The sequence below is a fragment of the Siphateles boraxobius genome, unplaced genomic scaffold (genome assembly GCF_051911475.1).
Source record: "Siphateles boraxobius isolate OS27281-9 unplaced genomic scaffold, OSU_SipBor_1 204, whole genome shotgun sequence".
Lineage (NCBI taxonomy): Eukaryota > Metazoa > Chordata > Actinopteri > Cypriniformes > Leuciscidae > Siphateles > Siphateles boraxobius.
In genome coordinates, this window is record NW_027508816.1 from 1586207 (window position 1) to 1608355 (window position 22149).

The window sequence follows — 22149 nt, forward strand, 5'->3', positions numbered from 1 at the left end:
CTTACTGTAAATGCAGAATCACCCGATACAAGTACAGTTAGTATCCTCATATACTGCTTACTGTAAATACAGACTCATCCGATACAAGTACGGTTATTATCCTCGTATACTGCTTACTGTAAATGCAGACTCATCCGATACAAGTACGGTTATTACCCTCGTATACTGCTTACTGTAAATGCAGACTCATCCGATACTAGTACGGTTATTATCCTCATATACTGCTTACTGTAAATGCAGACTCATCCGATACAAGTACGGTTATTATCCTCATATACTGCTTACTGTAAATGCAGACTCATCCGATACAAGTACGGTTATTATCCTCGTATACTGCTTACTGTAAATGCAGACTCATCTGATACAAGTACAGTTATTATCCTCATATACGGCTTACTGTAAATGCAGACTCATCCGATACAAGTACGGTTATTACCCTCGTATACTGCTTACTGTAAATGCAGACTCATCCGATACAAGTACGGTTATTACCCTCGTATACGGCTTACTGTAAATGCAGACTCATCCGATACTAGTACGGTTATTATCCTCATATACTGCTTACTGTAAATGCAGACTCATCCGATAAAAGTACGGTTATTATCCTCATATACTGCTTACTGCAAATGCAGACTCATCCGATACAAGTACGGTTATTATCCTCGTATACTGCTTACTGTAAATGCAGACTCATCTGATACAAGTACAGTTAGTATCCTCATATACGGCTTACTGTAAATGCAGACTCATCCGATACAAGTACGGTTATTACCCTCGTATACTGCTTACTGTAAATGCAGACTCATCCGATACAAGTACGGTTATTATCCTCATATACTGCTTACTGTAAATGCAGACTCATCCGATACAAGTACGGTTATTATCCTCGTATACTGCTTACTGTAAATGCAGATTCATCCGATACAAGTACGGTTATTATCCTCGTATACGGCTTACTGTAAATGCAGACTCATCCGATACAAGTACGGTTATTATCCTCATATACTGCTTACTGTAAATGCAGACTCATCCGATACAAGTACGGTTATTATCCTCATATACTGCTTACTGTAAATGCAGACTCATCCGATACAAGTACGGTTATTATCCTCATATACGGCTTACTGTAAATGCAGACTCATCCGATACAAGTACGGTTATTATCCTCGTATACAGCTTACTGTAAATGCAGACTCATCCGATACAAGTACGGTTATTATCCTCGTATACTGCTTACTGTAAATGCAGACTCATCCGATACAAGTACGGTTATTATCCTCATATACGGCTTACTGTAAATGCAGACTCATCCGATACAAGTACGGTTATTATCCTCGTATACTGCTTACTGTAAATGAAGGCTCATCCGATACAAGTACGGTTATTATCCTCGTATACTGCTTACTGTAAATTAAGACTCATCCGATACAAGTACGGTTATTATCCTCGTATACTGCTTACTGTAAATGCAGACTCATCTGATACAAGTACGGTTATTACCCTCGTATACTGCTTACTGTAAATTAAGACTCATCCGATACAAGTACGGTTATTATCCTCGTATACTGCTTACTGTAAATGCAGACTCATCCGATACAAGTACGGTTATTATCCTCGTATACTGCTTACTGTAAATGCAGACTCATCTGATACAAGTACGGTTATTACCCTCGTATACTGCTTACTGTAAATTAAGACTCATCCGATACAAGTACGGTTATTATCCTCGTATACTGCTTACTGTAAATGCAGACTCATCTGATACAAGTACGGTTATTATCCTCGTATACTGCTTACTGTAAATGCAGACTCATCCGATACAAACACGGTTATTATCCTCGTATACTGCTTACTGTAAATGCAGACTCATCCGATACAAGTACGGTTATTATCCTCGTATACTGCTTACTGTAAATGCAGACTCATCCGATACAAGTACAGTTAGTATCCTCATATACTGCTTACTGTAAATGAAGACTCATCCGATACAAGTACAGTTAGTATCCTCATATACTGCTTACTGTAAATTAAGACTCATCCGATACAAGTACAGTTAGTATCCTCATATACTGCTTACTGTAAATGCAGACTCATCCGATACAAGTACAGTTAGTATCCTCATATACTGCTTACTGTAAATGCAGACTCATCCGATACAAGTACAATTAGTATCCTCATATACTGCTTACTGTAAATGCAGACTCATCCGATACAAGTACAGTTAGTATCCTCATATACTGCTTACTGTAAATGCAGACTCATCCGATACAAGTACGGTTATTATCCTCGTATACTGCTTACTGTAAATGCAGACTCATCCGATACAAGTACGGTTATTATCCTCGTATACTGCTTACTGTAAATGCAGACTCATCCGATACAAGTACGACCTGTAAGTGTGCAACGGGTCGCAGTGGGTCGTGATCTGTACGGATCGGCTCCCCACAGTTCGCCACGCATGTGATTCACTGATCAACTACTAAATTTAACCATCATAGAGTGAAGGTCTTGCTAATTTACACATTTAAACTATTTTGTTTTCCGTCACACACACGTTTCCTTGCCCTTGAACGGACACATAATTATGTCTAAACACTCTCAGCCAGTGTTCTCTCGGTTCTGTCGTCAGTGAACAGTGGAGAAAGAAACCGGATGTTTGTCAGTTTATCCGGACTTAAAGTGACAGTAGACTAATATTCCTGCTGTTGTCTGTCATTAATGTTAATAAAACAACAAAATACAGATTTAACAAAGACGAAACTATATTTAATTTCAAAAGTGAACAAATTGTGTAATTTTACATTTAGTCTTAATTATTAATTTCTGTACCTGAATACTACTGTTAGACTTTGTAACTTTGTTATTTAGTTTCATCTCTCGTTGTAATGTGTGTATTTGTTCTTATTTTATTACTGACTGTTCACTTGTTTTTAATAATGTTTGAACTTCATCAGTTAGGCTAGTAGTTTTTGATGCAGTATCGAAGAATACCACACATATATATATATATATAAAATTTTGCTGATCCGAAAAATGATCCGATCCGTGGCTCAAAAACCGTAAATGATCCAAACCGTTAATTTATTATATTGTAACCGTGAGTTTTGTGATCCGTTGCACCACTAACGAGCTGTTATTATCATCATCATCTAATGCTTACTGTAAATATGACCCGCCTAGATGTGTTCAGGTCAGTGTGTGTTCAGTAATGTGTGTGTGTTCCTCTTCCTCAGCATGGAGAAGAAGACGAGCAAGTGATGATGTTTCAGCGGCACTTCCCCTCGCCTCTTCAGATCACACCACAGATTCTGTTTTAATGCAAATAAATAATCACAGATGATCCGTTTATGCTGTTTTCTGTCTCTGTTACACGTGTACGATTTTAAGCCTTACAACACAGTCGTGAAGGTTATAGTTTGTATGTAATATAGAAATATTTGATTAATTTATTTCCATTCATAGTGAAATCAGTGTTTAAAAATTGAGAAAATAAAATAAAAAAACTAATAATGCTTCTGCTGTTTTTGACTGACTATCCTTCCATCATTCCTTCCATACATCCATCCATATCATTCTATATCTAACTATCATTCTAGCTATCGTTCTATCTTTATTGTTCTGTCCATCCATATCTATCTATCCATTCATCTGTCTAACTATATCTATCGTTCTATCCAAATATGCATCCATCCATCCAAATCCTTCTATCTATCTATCCATCATCTATCTAACTATCATTCTATCCATCCATATCATCTATCGTTTTATCTGTATCTTTCTATCCATAAATGCATATATCTATCTATCATCTATCGTTGTCTTTATCGTTCTATACATCCATATCTATCTGACCATATCTGTCTATCCATCCATATCATTCTGTATGCCTTTCTGTCTATCTAGCTATCGTTTTATCGATCCAGACATCTATTTATCTTTCTATCATCGTTCTATCTATCCATATATGCATCCATCATTCTAACTATCGTTCTATACATCCACATCTATCTGTCTATCATTCTATTCATATATCCATCAATCTGTATCATTCTGTCCATCTATCTATCGTTCTATCCATCCATATTTATCTATCTATCGTTCTATCTGTATCATTCTATCCATATATGTATCCCATCCATTCATATTCTATCCATCTGTCCATCCATCCTTCAAGAATAATGACTCAAATTTCAATGTTCTTCAAGCACAGCGATCAAAGGCCATAAGATCAGTCTTCTGATGTAATATACATGTTAGGAAATTTTAATGGCGCGTTGATGTCACAACAGAGATAATTCACTTGATGTGAAAAACATGTCCTGGATATTCGTCAATAAATGTGTGTACAATGGAAGAAAGAGGTTTGGAGCAACATGAGGCTGAATAAATGATGACAGAATTTATTAACCGGTTCCTTAAGAACTGCGGCTCAAAACACTGCAGGTTAATGTGATATTAATGAAGCCTGGGTAATACTGATGATAATATAATCAACTCATCTTGCATTGCATTACCATAAAAAGAAATATTTTTAATGAAATGTATTTTCCAGTAAATAGATGGGTTCAGACAAATTTGTTACAGAACATTTAATATTTCACAAACTAATACATTAACACAGATATAAACTATGAAAATGATCAAAAGGTAAAACATTCAAAGCATACATAGAAAAAAGTCACTTTTACTCGTGCAAAAATCTACACTAAACAAATCCTAGCTCCAATTTCGGGCATGTGTCGTTAATCCGGCTTCATTGTTTTCTTTTTCATGCAGGAGAAACCATTCATTCACTTCAACTGTAACTTGCTAACTAGAAGTGAAAGAGTGATTGTTTCACAAGTCGTCTCCGGTGATGATAAGAGTACTCTGCATTTCATTCCCCAGGACAAATGCATCATCTTCATCCTCCTGTGAACAACACAACCATTATAGAAGAGTGCACTTATCTCCAGTGTTGGGGTAACCCATCACATCAAGTTACTTGAGTTACGTAATCGGATTACTTTTTCAAGTAAAGTAACGCATTACTTTTAAAATTACAGCAAAATACCTGAGTTACTTTTTTACATTTATTGACTGACAGCTCTCCTGTCCTCGTGTTGAGAGGATCATGGGTAAGTGCAGAGGCGTTGTGTGTAAACATGATGGTTATTGTAGTTATAGACTAAATGTGAGCGGGTATTTTGCTCATCTCACTGGCACAAAAAAGATTAAGTATTCCTCAAAATGAATCAAATCAGTGAAATGTAAAATCAGAATAATACGCAAACCTCCAATAATTAAATATGTTAAATAAAACAAATATTTTTATGCATTTAATCTCACTTTGTTGACCAATATACTTACTTCTGATCTTTGATGATTTCGTTAAACCATAAGCAAAAATAACTTTAGATTTTTTGTTTTATTGGTGAAGTAAGTGTTTCTTACTTCTGCTGCTAAACTTTCTGCTATTATTGTGTGATCCACAGCAGCAGCTGAAAGGTTTGTTTGAGCATTTGCATTTCCTTCAGCCTTATTATTTCAATTTTGGTCTGAAAGGGCCTTTACATTTGCCCAAAAATACAACTTTTTTGTTAAAAAAATAAAAACAAGCTCAGCCCTGGTGAGAAAAAGTAACGCAAAAGTAACGTAATGCATTGCTTTTCTTATAAAGTAACTAAGTAACGCAAATTGTTACTTTTTAAGAGAGTAACGGAATATTCTAATGCATTGCTTTTCAAAGTAAATTTCCCCAACTTTCCCTTATCTCAGTTCGAATCCATATAAAATAGTCAGCTTATACTGAATCATGGCTCAACGGCACTAAAGAGCGTTTACTCACCTCATCCTTTTGCTTGTAGTTTTTCTCCGTGCCTCTGTACGATACCACATGGATGAGGGTGTAAACCCTGTAACGGAAACAACAGGGCTTCAGTCTCAAATAATCAAGGTCCATATATATATAATGTTGGATTGGCTGTTCAGGTGGCCGTGTGGCGGTACGTGAGGAGTGTTGTACCTGTGGTAGAGCATCGCCAGGAACTGAACGATGAGCAGAATGGCAAAAGACAGCAGAAACATCAAACTCAGAGGCTCCACCTTCATGGGGTCCGGGGCCAGCGAGTTGTTTGGGTAGTACTTAGGAATCTCGATGCTCAGAACATCACCGCCAATGGCCTGAAGGAAGAACGTCGCTACAACCCATAGGACGTTAATTATGAAGTACAAAAACACTGCCTGCACACACAAAAAAGGAGAATAGTTCACTTTTAGCATATGAGATTACGGGCAAGAAAAGATGAACTGTTAGTTTGCCAACGTTACCTTGTTTCGTAGAGACTTTAGCTCTCTTGTCACTTCGTCGAGATGAGCTTTGTCATCTTGAATGGGCTTGAGATAACGCTCTAGCAGTTTATTCCAGAAGTCGGTTTCATCCTGGTAACACAGGGAAACAGTTTTCTTTTCTTCATATGAAATTATAGCACAAGCAATTTCATTACGAATAATGATATGGCTCCATTTAAAAGTCGATCAGTTAATTTATCCAAATGCATTGATAAACCACTGAAGCTTCAGACTACATGATTCTTGTTAAGAAAAAAAACGAACAACTCCTGAGACAACTTGTTGTTCCCAAGTCATATTAAAGATTTGTATAAAACGAACAAATCATTCATGATCAACCCGTTTCTTCTGTTCAGATGCGAGTAAAAACACGAACACACTGGAGAGCCGCTTTATAGTAGAAACTGAAGGAGACACTGACACTGTTTGTCATGTTTAATACTGTAAAGCTGCTGCTGTAAATCTATCTATTGTATAAAGTGCTGTATGAATAAACGTGGCGTGACTGTAGATCTGAATCTCAGAGTTGGAGCAAACATCTCCACTATGATCAGATGCTTTCTGAACTGCTGTTTTCTTATTGTTATTGTGTGTTTATTCTCTTATTGAGACAAAAGAGCAGCTCATATTTACATATTACATACAGTAATGATGTTCGCTACATAATTGTGGGCGATGTCATGATGTTCACTAACATAATTGTGGGCGGAGTAATGATCTTAACTAACTGAATTATGGGTGGAGTCATGATGTTCTCTACAGAATTGTGGGTGGAGTCATGATGTTCGCTACAGAATTGTGGGTGGAGTCATGATGTTCGCTACAGAATTGTGGGTGGAGTCATGATGTTAACTAACTGAATTGTGGGTGGAGTCATGATGTTCGCTACAGAATTGTGGGTGGAGTCATGATATTCGCTACAGAACTGTGGGTGGAGTCATGATGTTAACTAACTGAATTGTGGGTGGAGTCATGATGTTCGCTACAGAATTGTGGGTGGAGTCATGTTATTCACTAACAGAATTATGGTTGTAGTCAGGATGTTTGCTAACAGTATAATCGCTGCAAAGGTATTTCAAACTTATGTTTATTCCTAAGAATATTGTATTCCAAAAAATAACTTCGCTGTAAGTATATCGCCTTATCCTAACCATTCACAAAACCTTACCTCAGATAGTTTCTCAACCTGTGGCGCCACAAGCGTCCTCTCAATGCCCCTCTTGACGCGACGCTCCAGTCTCTGCGCTCCGTTCTCGATGCGGTTGGACTTTACGATGCGTCTGGCAGCCTCATTCAGAGCGTATTGCAGTTCCTCCAGCTGAGTCTCAGTCAACACATCCTCCGGACCCACTTTATCCCTCAGCTCATCATTCAGGGTGTCAGTGAGAATCGACACCAGCTCCTCACACAGATCCTCCTGGTTCTTGTTCCTCAGGGTGTATCTGATCTGCTCCTGAAGGTTTCTCTTCAGATTTGCATAGGTCAGTTTCTTCAGGAACTCTCTTTTCACGGGCTCCACCCAATCTGTCCATCAGAATAAGAATCTTTAATAGCAATTCAATGAACAGACCACCTTTACACTCATGAAAAGGGAGATCTCTTACCACTCTCAGGCACAACTTCCTTCGGCTCCAAATTATTGTAATCATAATCAGAATCATCATCGTCGTCGTCATCGTCTGTGTAATCTGTGTCATCGTTAAATTGGTCCAGTTTCTTCTCAGTGCTTTTGGAACTGCCACTGTAAGATTAATTTGAAGAGACTATTTGTAAACCAATAAGAACTTTTCGTCTGCATTGCAATTGTAATCCAAAAACATTTTAATATTCTTTACCTTCTCTCAGAGTCCGTGTCTTTTTCCTTGTTGTCCTTGTTGAGATTCTCTTTGGATTTGTCCTTCTTATGGCTCATCTCCTGGTCGTAGTCCAGAATGTGTTTGTTGGCATCTAAATGGCTGGGTTCTTCATTTGCGCTCTGAGCCAGCGGCTCGATGGGCTCGGCTTTGGCAGCTTGTGTTGGATTGACGGCTTGCTGCATTTGTTGAAGCAGTAGATTTTCGGTCTCTTGAGTGACTTGGATTTTCACATCCCAACAGCACATTTTGCAGTCGCGATTGCACACGACACCCACTTGCTTTTTCTGCTCCTTGCCCTTGCTGGTTTCTCGAGTTCCCCAAGATACAATGTGCATGTTGACTAGGGAGTATATGGTGAGGAGGAGATAGCCACTGGGAATGCAGATGAAGTACATCAGACCGTAGATGATCAGAGTGCTCTCTTGAGGGTGAAGGATGGCTGTCACCAAGTACATGATCGCACCGGACACCAGGAAGAGTCCAGTAGGAGTTATAAATGTTTGCTGTATAACCATGTCACCTAAAGTGAGAAGTCCAATGAGATGGAATGTCACAAAACACATTTTCAACACAATTCAAATGCAAGAAAAAACGACAATTAACAATAATTACCAATAATGGAAAAGAAGGACGCAGTCATCAGGAAGGCATATATGACACTTAGAATGGCAGCAATTGTGATTTGGAAGTTGGGTTTGGCCAAAAAACATATGATCATGTAAATTGTTGGAGGTATAACCGCAATTATTATCGAAATAGTGCCTTCAAGTTTAAACACAAATTGGAATGCTCCTAAAATGGAATAAGAGAAAATTAGCAGACTTTGCACTCACTTTTCATACTTTTATATATTCACAGAAACATATTTTCAATATGCGTATCATTAAATCATTAAACAATCATCCACTCCTGCTCCTGGAGAGCCACTGTCCTGGAGAGTTCAGCTCCAACCCTAATTAAACACACCAGAACCTGCTAATCAAGGCCTCACAAGGCAGACTCGAAACTTCCAGGCAGGTGTTTTGAGGCAAGTTGAAGAAGAACTCTTCTCCAGGACCGAGTTTGGACACCCCTCTCATAGAATCTCGATGATTCTTTATATATTTTTAAAGTTACTTTGCTGTGGCTAAAAAACAGGTCATACCAGCCTAAGAAGGTCAGATGGTTAACCAGCTCAACCAAGTTTCTACCAGATTAGTTAATACACCAACCCTATACTGTTTGACCAAATGGTCTACTACATGGTTCCTCAAATCCAGGCCTGGAGGGCCACCATCCGTCAGAGTTTAGCTCAAACACTGATCAAACACTAATGCAATTTTCTATTAACTCTGAAGACCTTGACTACCTTGTTCAGGTGTGTTTGATCAGGGTTGGATCCCTGAAATCCCTTTCCTTGTTTTTCACCAAGTCTTTGAATATGTACCTGCAATCATGAGGGTAACAGATGCAGGTCCCAGAATGGAGGAAGCCACAGTGAACATCTGATACAAGATGTAGAGCATGGATATGGAGGTGTTCCTCTTGACCGTTTCTCTCCCGCTGTGGAGCAGATCGAGAGTGTTGGCCAGTGTCGAAGGACCCCATCGACGTCTCTGGTTGTAAAACTCTTTGAACTCTTGAGGAGAGTTTGTGTAAGCATCTGAGGCGGCGTTATACTCCACACGCCAGCCCTGCTGCAGGAGAAGAGTGCACAGCCAACGGTCCTCACCTAAATGTGAACGGTTCAGTAAGATGATGGGCTGGCAGGACTTAAAGGAAGCTGACTGTACACATTCACACAGAACTATCTGAACAGAAGAACCATATGCAATAAGCCTTGCTAATTGTCTACTACACAGGGCTGCGTTTCCTAAAAGCAAGCCTAAGTTGATCGAAGAACAATTGCCACCAGTGGTCTTTATAATCAACTTAGGCTTACAACGCTTTTGGGAAAAATGCATGCCAGAGCATGCCAGAGCAAATGCATGCCAGAGCATGCCAGGGGGGGGGGGGGGGGTAGTTTTTTTTAGGTCATTCACCCCCCAACCCCCAGGTAGGGATTTACCTTGATCATACTGCACATACTCAGAGGCCCGGGTGGCTTTGGTGGTGTATCGTTTCAGGACGTTGTCGTCCATCAGCGCAGATCCTCTGAACAGACTGAAACAGCCTGGACTGCACAGAACTGACCCAAACACGTGCTCCGCTGTCTTCTGAAGCCAGTGACCCACTGCATACTCGAACTTCTGATACCACACCATTGGGCCTGAAACATCACATTCACAGAGCCAAAGAACATGAATCGCTGTTTTGAACAATGGAGTGTAGTGTACATAAATGCATTTGAGCATTTTTTTCCCAGGCACGTCTTTCTGATAGCTGAGCATTGTTATCGCATTGTAAATGGTGGTTGTCATGTTTTGTTAAGATTAGCTATCTTTTCGATGAATCATTCCATGGTGTGGTGCGAAGTTTATATAAAACTGCAATAATTGCCGGGGAAGGGTTTATGTCGATGGACTTTGTAGATTGATCAGTATTTGAATTGCAGGTCAATAAAAGGGCACATCATTATCTGCTATATAATCCAGTATATCCTGCTATATAATCCAGTGCTGCTTCTTCTTTCATTCTTTATGCCATATACAGTAATTTGTTAGTTCTATGTAATACTATTATGTAATTCAAAAATGTGTTTTTAACATACCACTTTCCAAATAATCAAAGCTTTTTTCAAAATATGACAATAACTGTTCAGTTCTTTGATTTTCTCTCTGAACACTTGTGGTGTAACGGTACAGACGTCACGGTTCGGTGCATACAGTCAGTCACAGGTGATCCACTCTACAGTCCAGAAGGGGGGGGGGTTGGTAATGCTGTTTGCTAACCGCAACGACAGGAAAAGGAGCAAAAGAAGAAAAGACTATCTACACACCAAAACAAAACAAGAGTTCAGATGCATGCGAGAGCTCGCTAGTAGCCTATATGCTGAGTTTAGATACATTTTTGTGACACACTCCACAAACTTCACTGAAAGGAAACTGAGATGGCAGAAAGCGCCATCCTGTTTTTTTATTATTTTACAAAAGACAGATTCAAATTATGTCTTACTCTTATTTGTATGACCACACATGACTGAGTATTTTAGGTTGTTTCCACTGTTATAATGAAACAAAATCATTTGGCATTGTGCAGATTTGTGTCGTGGAAGTCCAGTGATGAAATATGATTGTCCTTGAAATGGGAAGCTTAAGGTGACACATCACTCGCTGTTTCTTTAGATTGTTTCACTCTGATTTAGAAGCCACTGGGCCCTATTTTAACGATCTGAAACGCAAGTGTCAAAGCGCAAAGCGCAAGTAACTTTGTTTGCGGATCCCGGCGCTGTTGCTATTTTCCCGGCGGGATAAATGCCTCTTGCGCCTGGCACAAATCTAAAAGGGGTTGGTCTGAAGTAGCTTCATTATTCATAGGTGTGGTTTGGGCGTAACGGAAAACAAACCAATAAGAGCTTTATATCACATTCCATTTAAGAGCATGATGAACGAGATGCGCTTGTTCCATGGCGCAATACTATTATAACGGCGCATTTACCAGGCGCGCTTCAGAATCGGTTCACAGGCGAGGAGATCGATGTTCTCGTCAGGGCCGTAAAAAAAAGAGAAGTGACATTGGGGAATGGACAAACCCACCCAAATTAGCTTCGGTTAAACATGCATATAATAATTTGGGTAAATGTGTAAGCTTTATGCCTATTTTTCCCATCGTCATGGACACAACAATGATTTCCCTCGTGTTTTAATATTTTTCCTTATAATAATGTATCATTTGCAAAGAGTTAAATGCATCTGTGTAGATGAGAGAATCATCTACAGTGTATGCGCGTTGTTCACACTGTGTATTATGGCCAAGCATGCACGCTTAAAATAGCATCTGAATGTACGCGCAACGCGCCTTTGGCTTTAGACTAGGTTTTTTCTGGTCAGTGACGCAATTGTTTTCTGGAACTGCAAAATAGCATGAGGGAAAGTTTGCGCCGGAACACGCCTCCTCTTTGCGCTGAATCGCCCCGGGGAGCGCATGTGTATTTCTTAGTTAACCGACGTGTGTCTGTGGAGGGAAAAGTCCGCTTTGCGCGGGTGCAAAATAGGAATGATACATGCGTCAGTGTACAAAGTCATTTGCGCCGGGTGCAAGATAGGGCCCACTTTCTTTTCTTCTAGTCATCTTTCCGTGACTTCTTTAAAAAGTGTAAAATTTAATGTGCATCTGCCATTCGGTCTGGACTTAATCCGTTGTGAAGCAAGTATGCCCGAACCAAAGCTGTTTGGACCAATCAAATTGTCAGGGCGGGCTTTATACGAAGATGGAATGATGATCAACCGTAACGTAATTATCCACATAACCAAAGAGCGCTTGGGTTGAATTCGTTTACAACAAAGAATGGCTGCCGCTGGAGAATTTAGATGTGTAGATTCAGCCATCACTTCTGTTATAAAAGATGTAGACAACACATTCACTTCAAAAGAGGAACAGAGAACCGCGATCAAGGCATTTGTCGATGGGAAAGATGTTTTTGCCGTCCTTCCAACAGGATTCGGCAAAAGTTTAATTTATCAGCTGGCCCCGATGGTCGCTAAGAAGATGGGGCGCAATGAAAATCCTGTGGTCATTGTTGTTTCTCCTTTGGTCGCATTCTTGGAGGACCAAGTGAAAAGAAGCAACCGAAATGGGCATCACGGCGATGCAACTCGCTGCACGACTAGGTGGACATAACCAGCGGTCGTTGCCAGCTTCTTTTCGGAAGCCACGAAACATACGTAATTTACTCCGTTGCTCTGATTGGTTATTGGTCTATCCAATTGAGTGCAGAAGCATTTTCCTTCCTGGTTCGGTTGAAACACGGCCCATAATCACAGCCCAATGGAGCAATATCAGACTTATATTCTGACTAGAATCTGAGTATGACAACGTCAGGCTATGTTTTTTCATTAGCCCTACAAAAAAACAAGCTATGCAAGAGTGCATTCTGTTTACTGCTCAGTGCTTAATACACTAAAGGAGGCTGTACTGGACCAACTAGAGGACTAAATGCCACTAGGTGGATTAATTTGCACTACTGTCTGTTCAAATTAAATAAAAAGAAACCTAGTATTGGGGATTTGTTGCTTTTCTTGTTGTACCGAACTCGTATCGAACCGTGACCCCAAACCCGAGGTACGTACCGAACCGTGACTTCTGTGTACCCTTATGCCCTTACTGAACACTGAGATTTTTACCCATTCCAGTGGGGTGTATCCGTCCACACGCTGCACCCACGGTGTCATACATTCTCAGACGGTCGACAAGCAGTATCAGAGCACCAGGCTGGAAGTCTGTGTCTCCATCCAAAGCCATGATATACGTGTTGTCATCAGATATATGCTTCCTCTTGCTGTCATTATCATGAGAAGGTAGTAAATAAGTCTCACTATCTAATGATATGAGACTGGCACGGCATGGGTTGTTTTGTCTCTGTAAGAACACAGTGTCAAAAAACAGAAAGTTATCTTCAGCCGTATGCGGTTATTAGGATGTCTAGGGATTGCAAAGCTTTTCTGGGAGGTTTCGACATGGCTGCTCAAGCCAAAAGAGTTTGTCCTTTTGTCTCTGGTCTCTAGATATGGCTTGGGTTCTTCAATGCAAGTGTGTGAGACCTTTTAACGTAAATATGATCAGCTGTATGGTCTATGCATGCGGTACAGACAGTTAAGGGTCAGGGGTTTGTTTGAATCACTAAACCAACAGAGTAATAGTGAAGCTTGACTTATCAAACATCACCAGTGACTGAATGATCAATGAAAACTTACTGTTATTTTCTGAGGGTTTTTGACATTGTATCCTTTCCAACCAAGCAGGTAATACAGGTACATGATCTGAAAATTCACATGTGTTCAGTCGAGTTCAGGTAAGCATTCAAAGACTGAATTATTCTTCATACTAAGGATTAAGGCTTTGACGTTCACCTGTGACCATCTCTTTTTATTTCGAATCAGAGCTTTGTCCTTCAGGTGGACATAAAGCATGTTTCCCTCCGGCATGACAAACACAAGACGACCACCGTATGGTGTTTCAATGATAGAAACCTCATCGGGCTCCTTATTTGTAAATACCCTTGAAGGCAAAAACAGGGAAATTTGGTTTTGTGAAATATAAATAACAACAATCTGCCCAAATGAGTCACATACCATAAGCTGATAACGAATAGGAAAACTTTGTCTCACCTGTAAACCTCCATGACAACATTTATAAGATCGGAAACATATGAGTTGACAAGCTTTGTCTCAGTGCCAGTTTCTTTGTCTTTTTCTATCATGAAGGCATCGTCGACATAAATATGGCACTCAAAGTCAAAGACATCCGTGTGTTCCTCCTTTGGATCCCCTCTGTATCTGTCCAATCTGAAACCAACAAACAAGGTATATGAATAAAGAACAGCAGCCGGCTGCTCGAAAGTTAAGAAAAGCCTTAGTGATAATATATACCAAGGACCAACTAGGTTTGTCTTTGCTTAAGGGGGTTTGAGCTGTAATACATTTACATTGCTCATCCATCACAGTATAAATACCTGAACATTGAGGTCAAGATTTTCAGCATCTCGTCATATGTTTCATGCCACATTGTTGCACAAAGGTAAATGACACAGTTTTCCACTTCAATGTCACTACTGCATGACAGAAAGGAAACGTATTGACTCGATTAATGCACTAGTACTGTATTATGTGTATCGTATACATAATGATTTTGTCTGAATGTATGTACCTCTCCTTGTTTGCCGTACGAATGACTTTCATTTTTGTGTTCAGCAGCATAGAGAGGTCAATGAAGGCGGATTCATACAGGCGGCGTACGAAAAGCTGAGAGGTGCGTTCAATTCTCTGCACTTTTATTTTCCACACGTAATACGTGCATGCGATAAGCCCGAGCCACATGCAGACCCCCTCCAGCGCCAGCATGGAGAAAGGCCACATGGCGTACGGATTGTTGAGTGAGGTTCTGCAGATACTATAGGAAATCTCCAGAATTACAACCGGGGTGGTATTGATGGCCTTGATATTTTCAAGTTCATAGCAAAATGGCCAGAATGGAGAGGAAATATCTTGTGTGGAATTGTCAACGCCAATAATTTTCTCCATGGTAGTTGCAATTGCAGGTGGAGGGACTAGATATTCAGCTTGCGTCAAGAAAAGCGTAATCCCCAGGATTAGTGTTACAGGACCGATTAAAGACACAGGCAGGGCAAAACCATATCTCACAGCGTGGATCTTGCAGGCCACGACTCCAAACCAGTGGCACGCAGCAGAGCAGAACGCCTGCAGGAAAAACAGCCCGAGGCCTATCTCTATCGTCCCTTGACTGGCTTTGGTGAACGCGTCCCAGTCAATGGGATTGTCAGCAATCAGGCAGAAATACAGAAAGTACACCCCCAGAGTCACGGCTATTCGAAGCAGGCTGGTGAACAGATACACAGAGTCTCTGAAAGAGTCCAATTCCTTGAGCATCTCCTGAATGTTAGTGCTGGCCTGAAAAGGGTTCTCCCACCAGTTCAGAGAAACCAACACCGAGGCAAAAATCGCAATGCCGACATATACGTAACAATCTTCTATTTGTCCAATGGTGTGTGTGGATTCTCTCACGTAGTAGTCAATCCCCAGTAGAGTGTAACCGCTGAGCACTAGGATGAGGGAGCATATGGGGTAGATGATCATCCATTTGCTTGTCTGCAAGCGGAAGGCGATCTGGAGCAAGGATGAAAGGATGCAGATCCCTCCAGGGATGGAGAGGTTTGTGAGGATATCAAGCTGAGGCATCACAACGAGCACCAGCACTGCCGTCCCGACCGCCACCAGACTCTCAATCCCACACATCTGCAGAAGCATTAACAGCACATTTCAGCTTCCATTTCACTCAAGGTATACATGTCATCAATTCATGCATGTTTGAGCTACAGCGACTACTCTTCTGCCATCAAGTCATCATTATTATCTAACAGCACGAGCATGTCCTTCGCTAAAACGATTGTCTGGTATGTCCAACCTGCAGGAAAATCCAAATAAAATCATTTTTTCATGGTCGCTGGTTTTGCATAGCTGCTCAAAGCTGGTCTTTCTTGGTTTGTAGTTGGTCCAAGCTGGTCTATCTGGTTGATTAGCTGGATCTACCGGGGCTACGGAGGTCTTGGTGCATAAACTTGTTCAACTGGCTTAGAGAATGAAGACCACCTTGGCAATTGTATAGATTAGGATGGTCGACTAGTAGATTAGCTCTCATTTTAGGTTTAGTATTTTTAGTGGTGCTGCTTTAAAGCAGGCGTCACCATTTCTTCTCCTGGAGAGCTACAACCCCGATTAAACACAAGCGAATCACGGCCTTCAGGGTTACAACAAGCTGAAGTGCTACTTTATAACAACTTTCAGATGTTTTATACTTCATAATATCGCCAAATGTTTGGGAAGCACTGCAGGTGTTGTGATGGTCTCGGACATGGAGATGTGTGTTTGATTTTACTCACTCCCATTTTCGCACCCAAGCTGTTTCACGTTTGATTTGGATTCGACGGACAGCTGGGATATCTGAGAGAATAAGTTTTTCCATCTACGCATGCCAACTAGTTTCATGCAGGCAAACCAATTTGTGGGTCTTATTCATGATCACAGATAGCACAAAACTCCAGACATTTTTAACTCAAGAAGCCCTTTAAGAAACGCATCTGAACGGTGTCTGATGAACATGAACCAGCATAATTATTCAGCGCTTTCTTAAGGTGGGCTAGCGGTTAGTGAACCATTGGACTTATTCATTACTTTTCTTACAAAATTTGCGATAAAAGTATTTGAAGTTCATGTTATTTTGCATCACGTCAACTCACAATTCCCAGAATCTTTGGCTTAGGGGCCACATAGCTCTTGAAGACACACTTCCACAGAGACTTCAGGAACATCAGGAAGTTTGGCATCACCAGGACACACATCAACAGCAGCGTGTACATCTGCTTCTCCACGTCGCTTCTCAAAGACTTTGGACTGGACAGAGTGGTCAGAACCAGCAGAGAGCCCTGCAATACAGATGAACAGCCTAGAAATGAATGCAGTTCTTTTGGGTATATTGCATGTTCAGATATTCATACAACAAAATATTCTGGGGGCCAGAACACAGGTCAAAAACACTGGCTGTGGCTGCCAACTTTTTTTCAAAAATGCTGGCAGGGAAAGAGTTAAATATCAACAAATCTATGTATTTACTGTGTAAAATTTCCACATTTACCGCTAATGAGTTTGAGGTATGGTTGGGTTTGGTTCGTAAATATATGAAAGAACTTTAAATGTTTTTACAACGCACAAACATGTATGCAAACAATAAGTAAATAGTATCAAATAGTTAAGCAGTTAAGGACACCTAATGTAAAGTGTGACCAGTTTTTTATCTGAAAAATAATCATTAGAAAAATGATTTGAATAGACATTTTAAAACTACACATTGTTTGACATCTGCTTTCCCATCATGGCCCGTGCACTGTTGAGATTTCCTTTCACATTCGGTTATATTGTGTTTTTAACACTAGTTTACATGGTGTTTGCCCAATCTGTCTTCAGCAAGTCTTTCCTGGTCATTGATCTTTCATTAAACATTCCAGAACTTCCCAGGACTATAAATATGATCACAATAACTCATCTTAATAACTCAACAATAGGATATCTCAATAACTTAACAATAAAATATCTCAATAACTCAATGATTCTGTGCGTGCAAACCCTAATCGTAAGCATGACGGGTCCAGATGTTCGTGCGAGCGTGAATCCCAGTGAATGTACACGTCAGCATGGAGACGGCGATCAGTAAACAGGGATGGGTGGGACTGCTGTTATCCTCTATAAATGTTTATGGTCCTGTAACAGTTATGAATCACCTTGCTCACGACGCCGCTGACCAGCACCAGCAGGGCCACGACAACAGCCACCAGGCTCTGCAGGATACGGAAGCATGTTCTCTTCTGCTCTTTCTCGGCTCCGATCGGGTTCAGCTGGAACGGGTCCCAGGTGTCTCTGCAGACGTTCAAGATAGAAGACAACAATCAGACGGAGACTCGTGAGAGGAGGGCAACAGTGCTTAAATGCAAACACAATGCATTTCTTCAGTTCAGTCACCTGAAATGAGCTTTATGGGGGTAAAAAGTGTTTTTTTCCAGAAATCTGAAAAATGTGCAAAAATGTTACCTTTAAGGGTAACGGCTTATCACTGGGACAGAATCTTTAAAAGGACATCTTTGAACCTTATTCACCCCTAAAAGGTTTATAGTACCCTAAGAAACGTATTGCTACTCTAAGGCAGTGGTTCTTTATCCTGGTCCTGGGGACCCACAGCTCTGCACCGTTTGTATGTCTCCCTCATTTAACACACCTGATTCAGATCATCAGCTCGTTAGGAAAGAGCTCTATGAACTCAACTGGCTGTGTCAGATAAAGGAGACATAAAATGTGCAGAGCTGTGGGTCCCCAGGACCAGGATTGAGAACCACTGCTCTAAGGTACTAATTTGCATCTTTTATACATTTTGTATCTTTAATATTTTTAATATAGTATGTAGTAAACATAATTTATGCAATACGGATCCTGAAGCTTGTGAAATACAGTCACTTCATAGCATTTTGTGCCTAACAATATACAGTATATTCAGTTTATGAAACAACCTCTCATTACTAACTTTTTGCCACACTTGCCAATGGCCAGTAACTTACGAAAACTTACTGGACATAATTATTTTTTTAACAGCCATGAAAAATAGATGAATCCATTATTAAAGTTTCAAAAGTTATTCAGTCAAGAGCAGTGAGGGATTTTCTCTTTGTCTTTTCTTGTCTGATTAACATCTAAAACACAGCAGGTTTATTAGACTGCCGTCACTTTAAGAGCGAATGCACGGATCCAATATACTGTTACACATGCGTTTTATTTCTCAACTGTTTACGTTCGCTTAAGACATAACCATTTTTACAAGGATACTTGACAAGACGGGCATTCTGACATCATTTGAATATATCGGATCAAACGCAAGAAGATGTGAAAGAGAGCTCTAATTTATATATATATATATATATATATATATATATATATATATTAGGGGTGCGGGGAAAAATTGATTCATTTATGAATCGCGATTCAATCTTCTACCGATTTGTGTCGATTCAGAAATTTCAGAAACTTAAGTGTTACACTTCTTTAACTTCGCAGTACTACTTAAAGTTACTTAAAGTTACAGACGTTAATTACAGTAAGCTGTGAACAAGAACTCACGCTGACGGACGCACAGGTGAGCCTCTCACATCATGCGATCGCGAGTTCACTTCTTTCACAGCTACACACACAATTATGTCAAAATGAAAATTGTGTGGAGTATTCAATGTAAACCGAGTCTGTTATATCCTACCCGAACAATGTTTTATAATATTGGGTTGACTAAAATGAAAAGAAAAACTATTTAAATTTCAAGGTTCACATTTAATTCAGTAGGATTTTTTTCCCTTATAGACTAATTAAACTGCAATCAAATAAGAAAAGTAAAACGGTAAACTACAATCAAATCTAAGCACATATTGAATTGAAATTTGATTCAAAATCAAGAATGGATTTGAATAGAATCGTAATGTACCAAAAGATTCCCACCACTAATATATATATTTTTTTCTAAACTGCAACCTATATATATATGTAGCCGTTTTGAGAATTTTAGAGGTAATGACCTACTGTTAGGTTTATATACATCAATAATATCCTAAATGTCCAGTAACAGTAAAAAAAAACGCACTAAGACTAAACCACAAAAAGATGAAGGGAATGTTACTAATGCCATATTACACCAATATTATTACTTAGTAGTATAGGCTATATGCACACTTGTTTGTTTTTTTGCAAAGCCAATACATTTTCAAATATATATAAACTTTAATCCAGCAATATTAAGTATCTTTCTCAAGACTGTTGCTTTTGTGTGTATGTATGTATAACTGAAGTATTTTAAATATCAAACGAAATCAGTCAATAAAAATAATAAATATTATACTTCAGCTGTTGTGTGAATGTGGTACTAAATTGCGTTACTATTTAAAATAAAAGCACATCTTCATTACAATGCTTTGTATTTAAGAACAATTCAACCTATTTCACCTCAATAATGAAATGAAAGCATTGAGATGTGCTTTTAAACTCAGGATGGATTGTATTGATTGTTGAAGACGAGTGTTTTACCTGTGTCGCCCTTCTCTCTTATGTCTCCTCTGCTTCAGTTCCTCCATCTCTGAGCTCTGTCTCTCTCACTCCATTCACCAGCGCAGAGTAATGGAGACTCACTGATGGACAGAAGACTTAAATCTCTCTGTGAGTAATGCCTGCAATCTCAACCAGCTCACGGTTATAAAAGAGTCCAAAGATCTGCGAGCTTCATCCTTATTACAGCCCTGATCGGAAAACATATTTATGACCTGGACCAAAGTTCAGTCAAAGCTTAACATCATCATAATATTCCATGAGACTCTTAATGCTTTGAATAATGGATAAATGTTGAAGGGAAGGATCTAATTAATCAGCTATTTCTCTGTCTTTTGAAACGCTCATTACAAAACGGCATTTATCAGGAACAGGATTCATATTCACACACACACACACACACACACACACACACACACACAGACACACACACACACACACACACACACACACACACACACACACACACACACACACACACACACACACACACACACACACACACACACACACACACACACACACACACACGGATAATTTAATATGGAAAATACCATATGACTACTGAATAATAGACTGAATCCTCATTGTAGACTCTGTCTTGAATTGATCTCAAACACACATGAACTGGGCCGAATCCAAGGGTGGAGAAGATGAGTTTTATAACTAATACAATCTGACGCACAACACTTTATCACACAGCGAACAGATAAAGTTCTCCTCTGATAAACACACAGCTGTATATTTACATCAGTTATATAATAATCATGATTTCTCAGCTGTGTGATACTAACATTATTAGTGCTGATGGAGAGTTGGGATCAGGAACGCTGGGGTAAATCACGGATGAGCGTCAGATGACAGAGTGTGTGTGTGTTTGTGTGTGTGTGTGTGTGTGTGTGTGTGTGTGTGTGTGTGTGTGTGTGTGTGTGTGTGTGACTCTCCTCCACCCTGAAACTGAAGGATGAATAAAGCCAGAACTTCCTGGATGTTGGTGTTCACTCACAGATCAGCTGATTCTCCTTCTTAAGCTGCGTTCACACTGCAAGCGGCAAAGCGACACGATACCATTCATTTCAATGGAGAGCGGCGACACGAGCGACAGTGACCGTTGGCGACCGGGTGGGGCATGTCCGAGCCATCTGCGGAGAGCCTGGCCACTCCCTGTTAAGTCCTATTGTACAGAATTTTGGTTGTAGTTCCACCAGAGTTCCACTGGGGGCGATCGTCTGAGTGCAAAATGAATGGGAGTCTATGGGGCTAGACGGCTAAATTTGTCTCTTTCACCCGATTGCCGTTGAGAACTCTCAGATTTGATTGTAGGTTTTGCAAGTTCAACATGGGTTACAGGTCAAAAGTTGAATGAACGAGTGCTTATGTCCTTTCGATTTCTTACAGGTTGAGCTGTTGTTGCCCATTACACGCTAGCATTCTGCTAATGAACGCTGATTGGTCAATGAAGGACTGATTACGACCAGACATACCGCTTGATGGCATTGTGGCATCCGAAGCGGGACCAGAAAATTTACCCGGAAAATAAATTGAATTTGAGTACTTGTTGTGTTATTCTTGTGTTAGGAAATACAGGATTAATTAAAGAAAACGGATTTGTTGTCTACAACATGGAGTTACATCGTGAATGTGACTCACAAACATTACTAGGTAACCAGTAGTGGGAACGC

The 22149-nt window shown here is 40.0% G+C and overlaps 2 protein-coding genes across 4 annotated transcripts in view; one reads left to right on the plus strand and one right to left on the minus strand.

The window, feature by feature from the left end:
* mpc1 (mitochondrial pyruvate carrier 1) overlaps positions 1 to 22149 on the plus strand; it is a 320247-nt gene that overhangs the window by 5933 nt on the left and 292165 nt on the right. For 2 of the 3 annotated variants that reach the window (XM_077237603.1, XM_077237602.1), the window contains exon 4: positions 3234 to 3283. In XM_077237603.1, coding sequence (XP_077093718.1) covers positions 3234 to 3258 — 25 coding nt within the window. In that variant the 3' untranslated portion in view covers positions 3259 to 3283. Of the gene's footprint in view, positions 1 to 3233; positions 3341 to 22149 lie in introns of those variants that run through there. The other variant, XM_077237601.1, reaches the window with a different exon arrangement.
* chs1 (chitin synthase 1) lies at positions 4558 to 20568 on the minus strand. The gene is made up of 19 exons (XM_077237585.1): positions 20450 to 20568; positions 18115 to 18250; positions 17077 to 17262; positions 14970 to 16075; positions 14776 to 14874; positions 14432 to 14608; positions 14174 to 14321; positions 14018 to 14083; positions 13448 to 13682; positions 10234 to 10434; positions 9613 to 9897; positions 8799 to 8978; positions 8166 to 8706; positions 7935 to 8071; positions 7499 to 7854; positions 6310 to 6420; positions 6005 to 6222; positions 5828 to 5894; positions 4558 to 4911 (listed from the first exon to the last, which is right to left on the minus strand). The coding sequence occupies exons 1-19, from the start codon at positions 20494 to 20496 to the stop codon at positions 4837 to 4839; spliced, it is 4371 nt and encodes a 1456-aa protein (XP_077093700.1). The 5' UTR covers positions 20497 to 20568; the 3' UTR covers positions 4558 to 4836.

Excerpts from the sequence above, each read along its gene's own strand:
- chs1 (XM_077237585.1), bottom strand. The coding sequence starts at position 20,496 with ATGGAGGAACTGAAGCAGAGGAGACATAAGAGAGAAGGGCGACACAG. Across the intron at positions 8,707-8,798 it reads GTCCTTCTTTTCCATTATTG|GTGACATGGTTATACAGCAA; the intron begins GTAATTATTGTT and ends TTCTCACTTTAG. Across the intron at positions 6,421-7,498 it reads AGGTTGAGAAACTATCTGAG|GATGAAACCGACTTCTGGAA; the intron begins GTAAGGTTTTGT and ends CTGTGTTACCAG.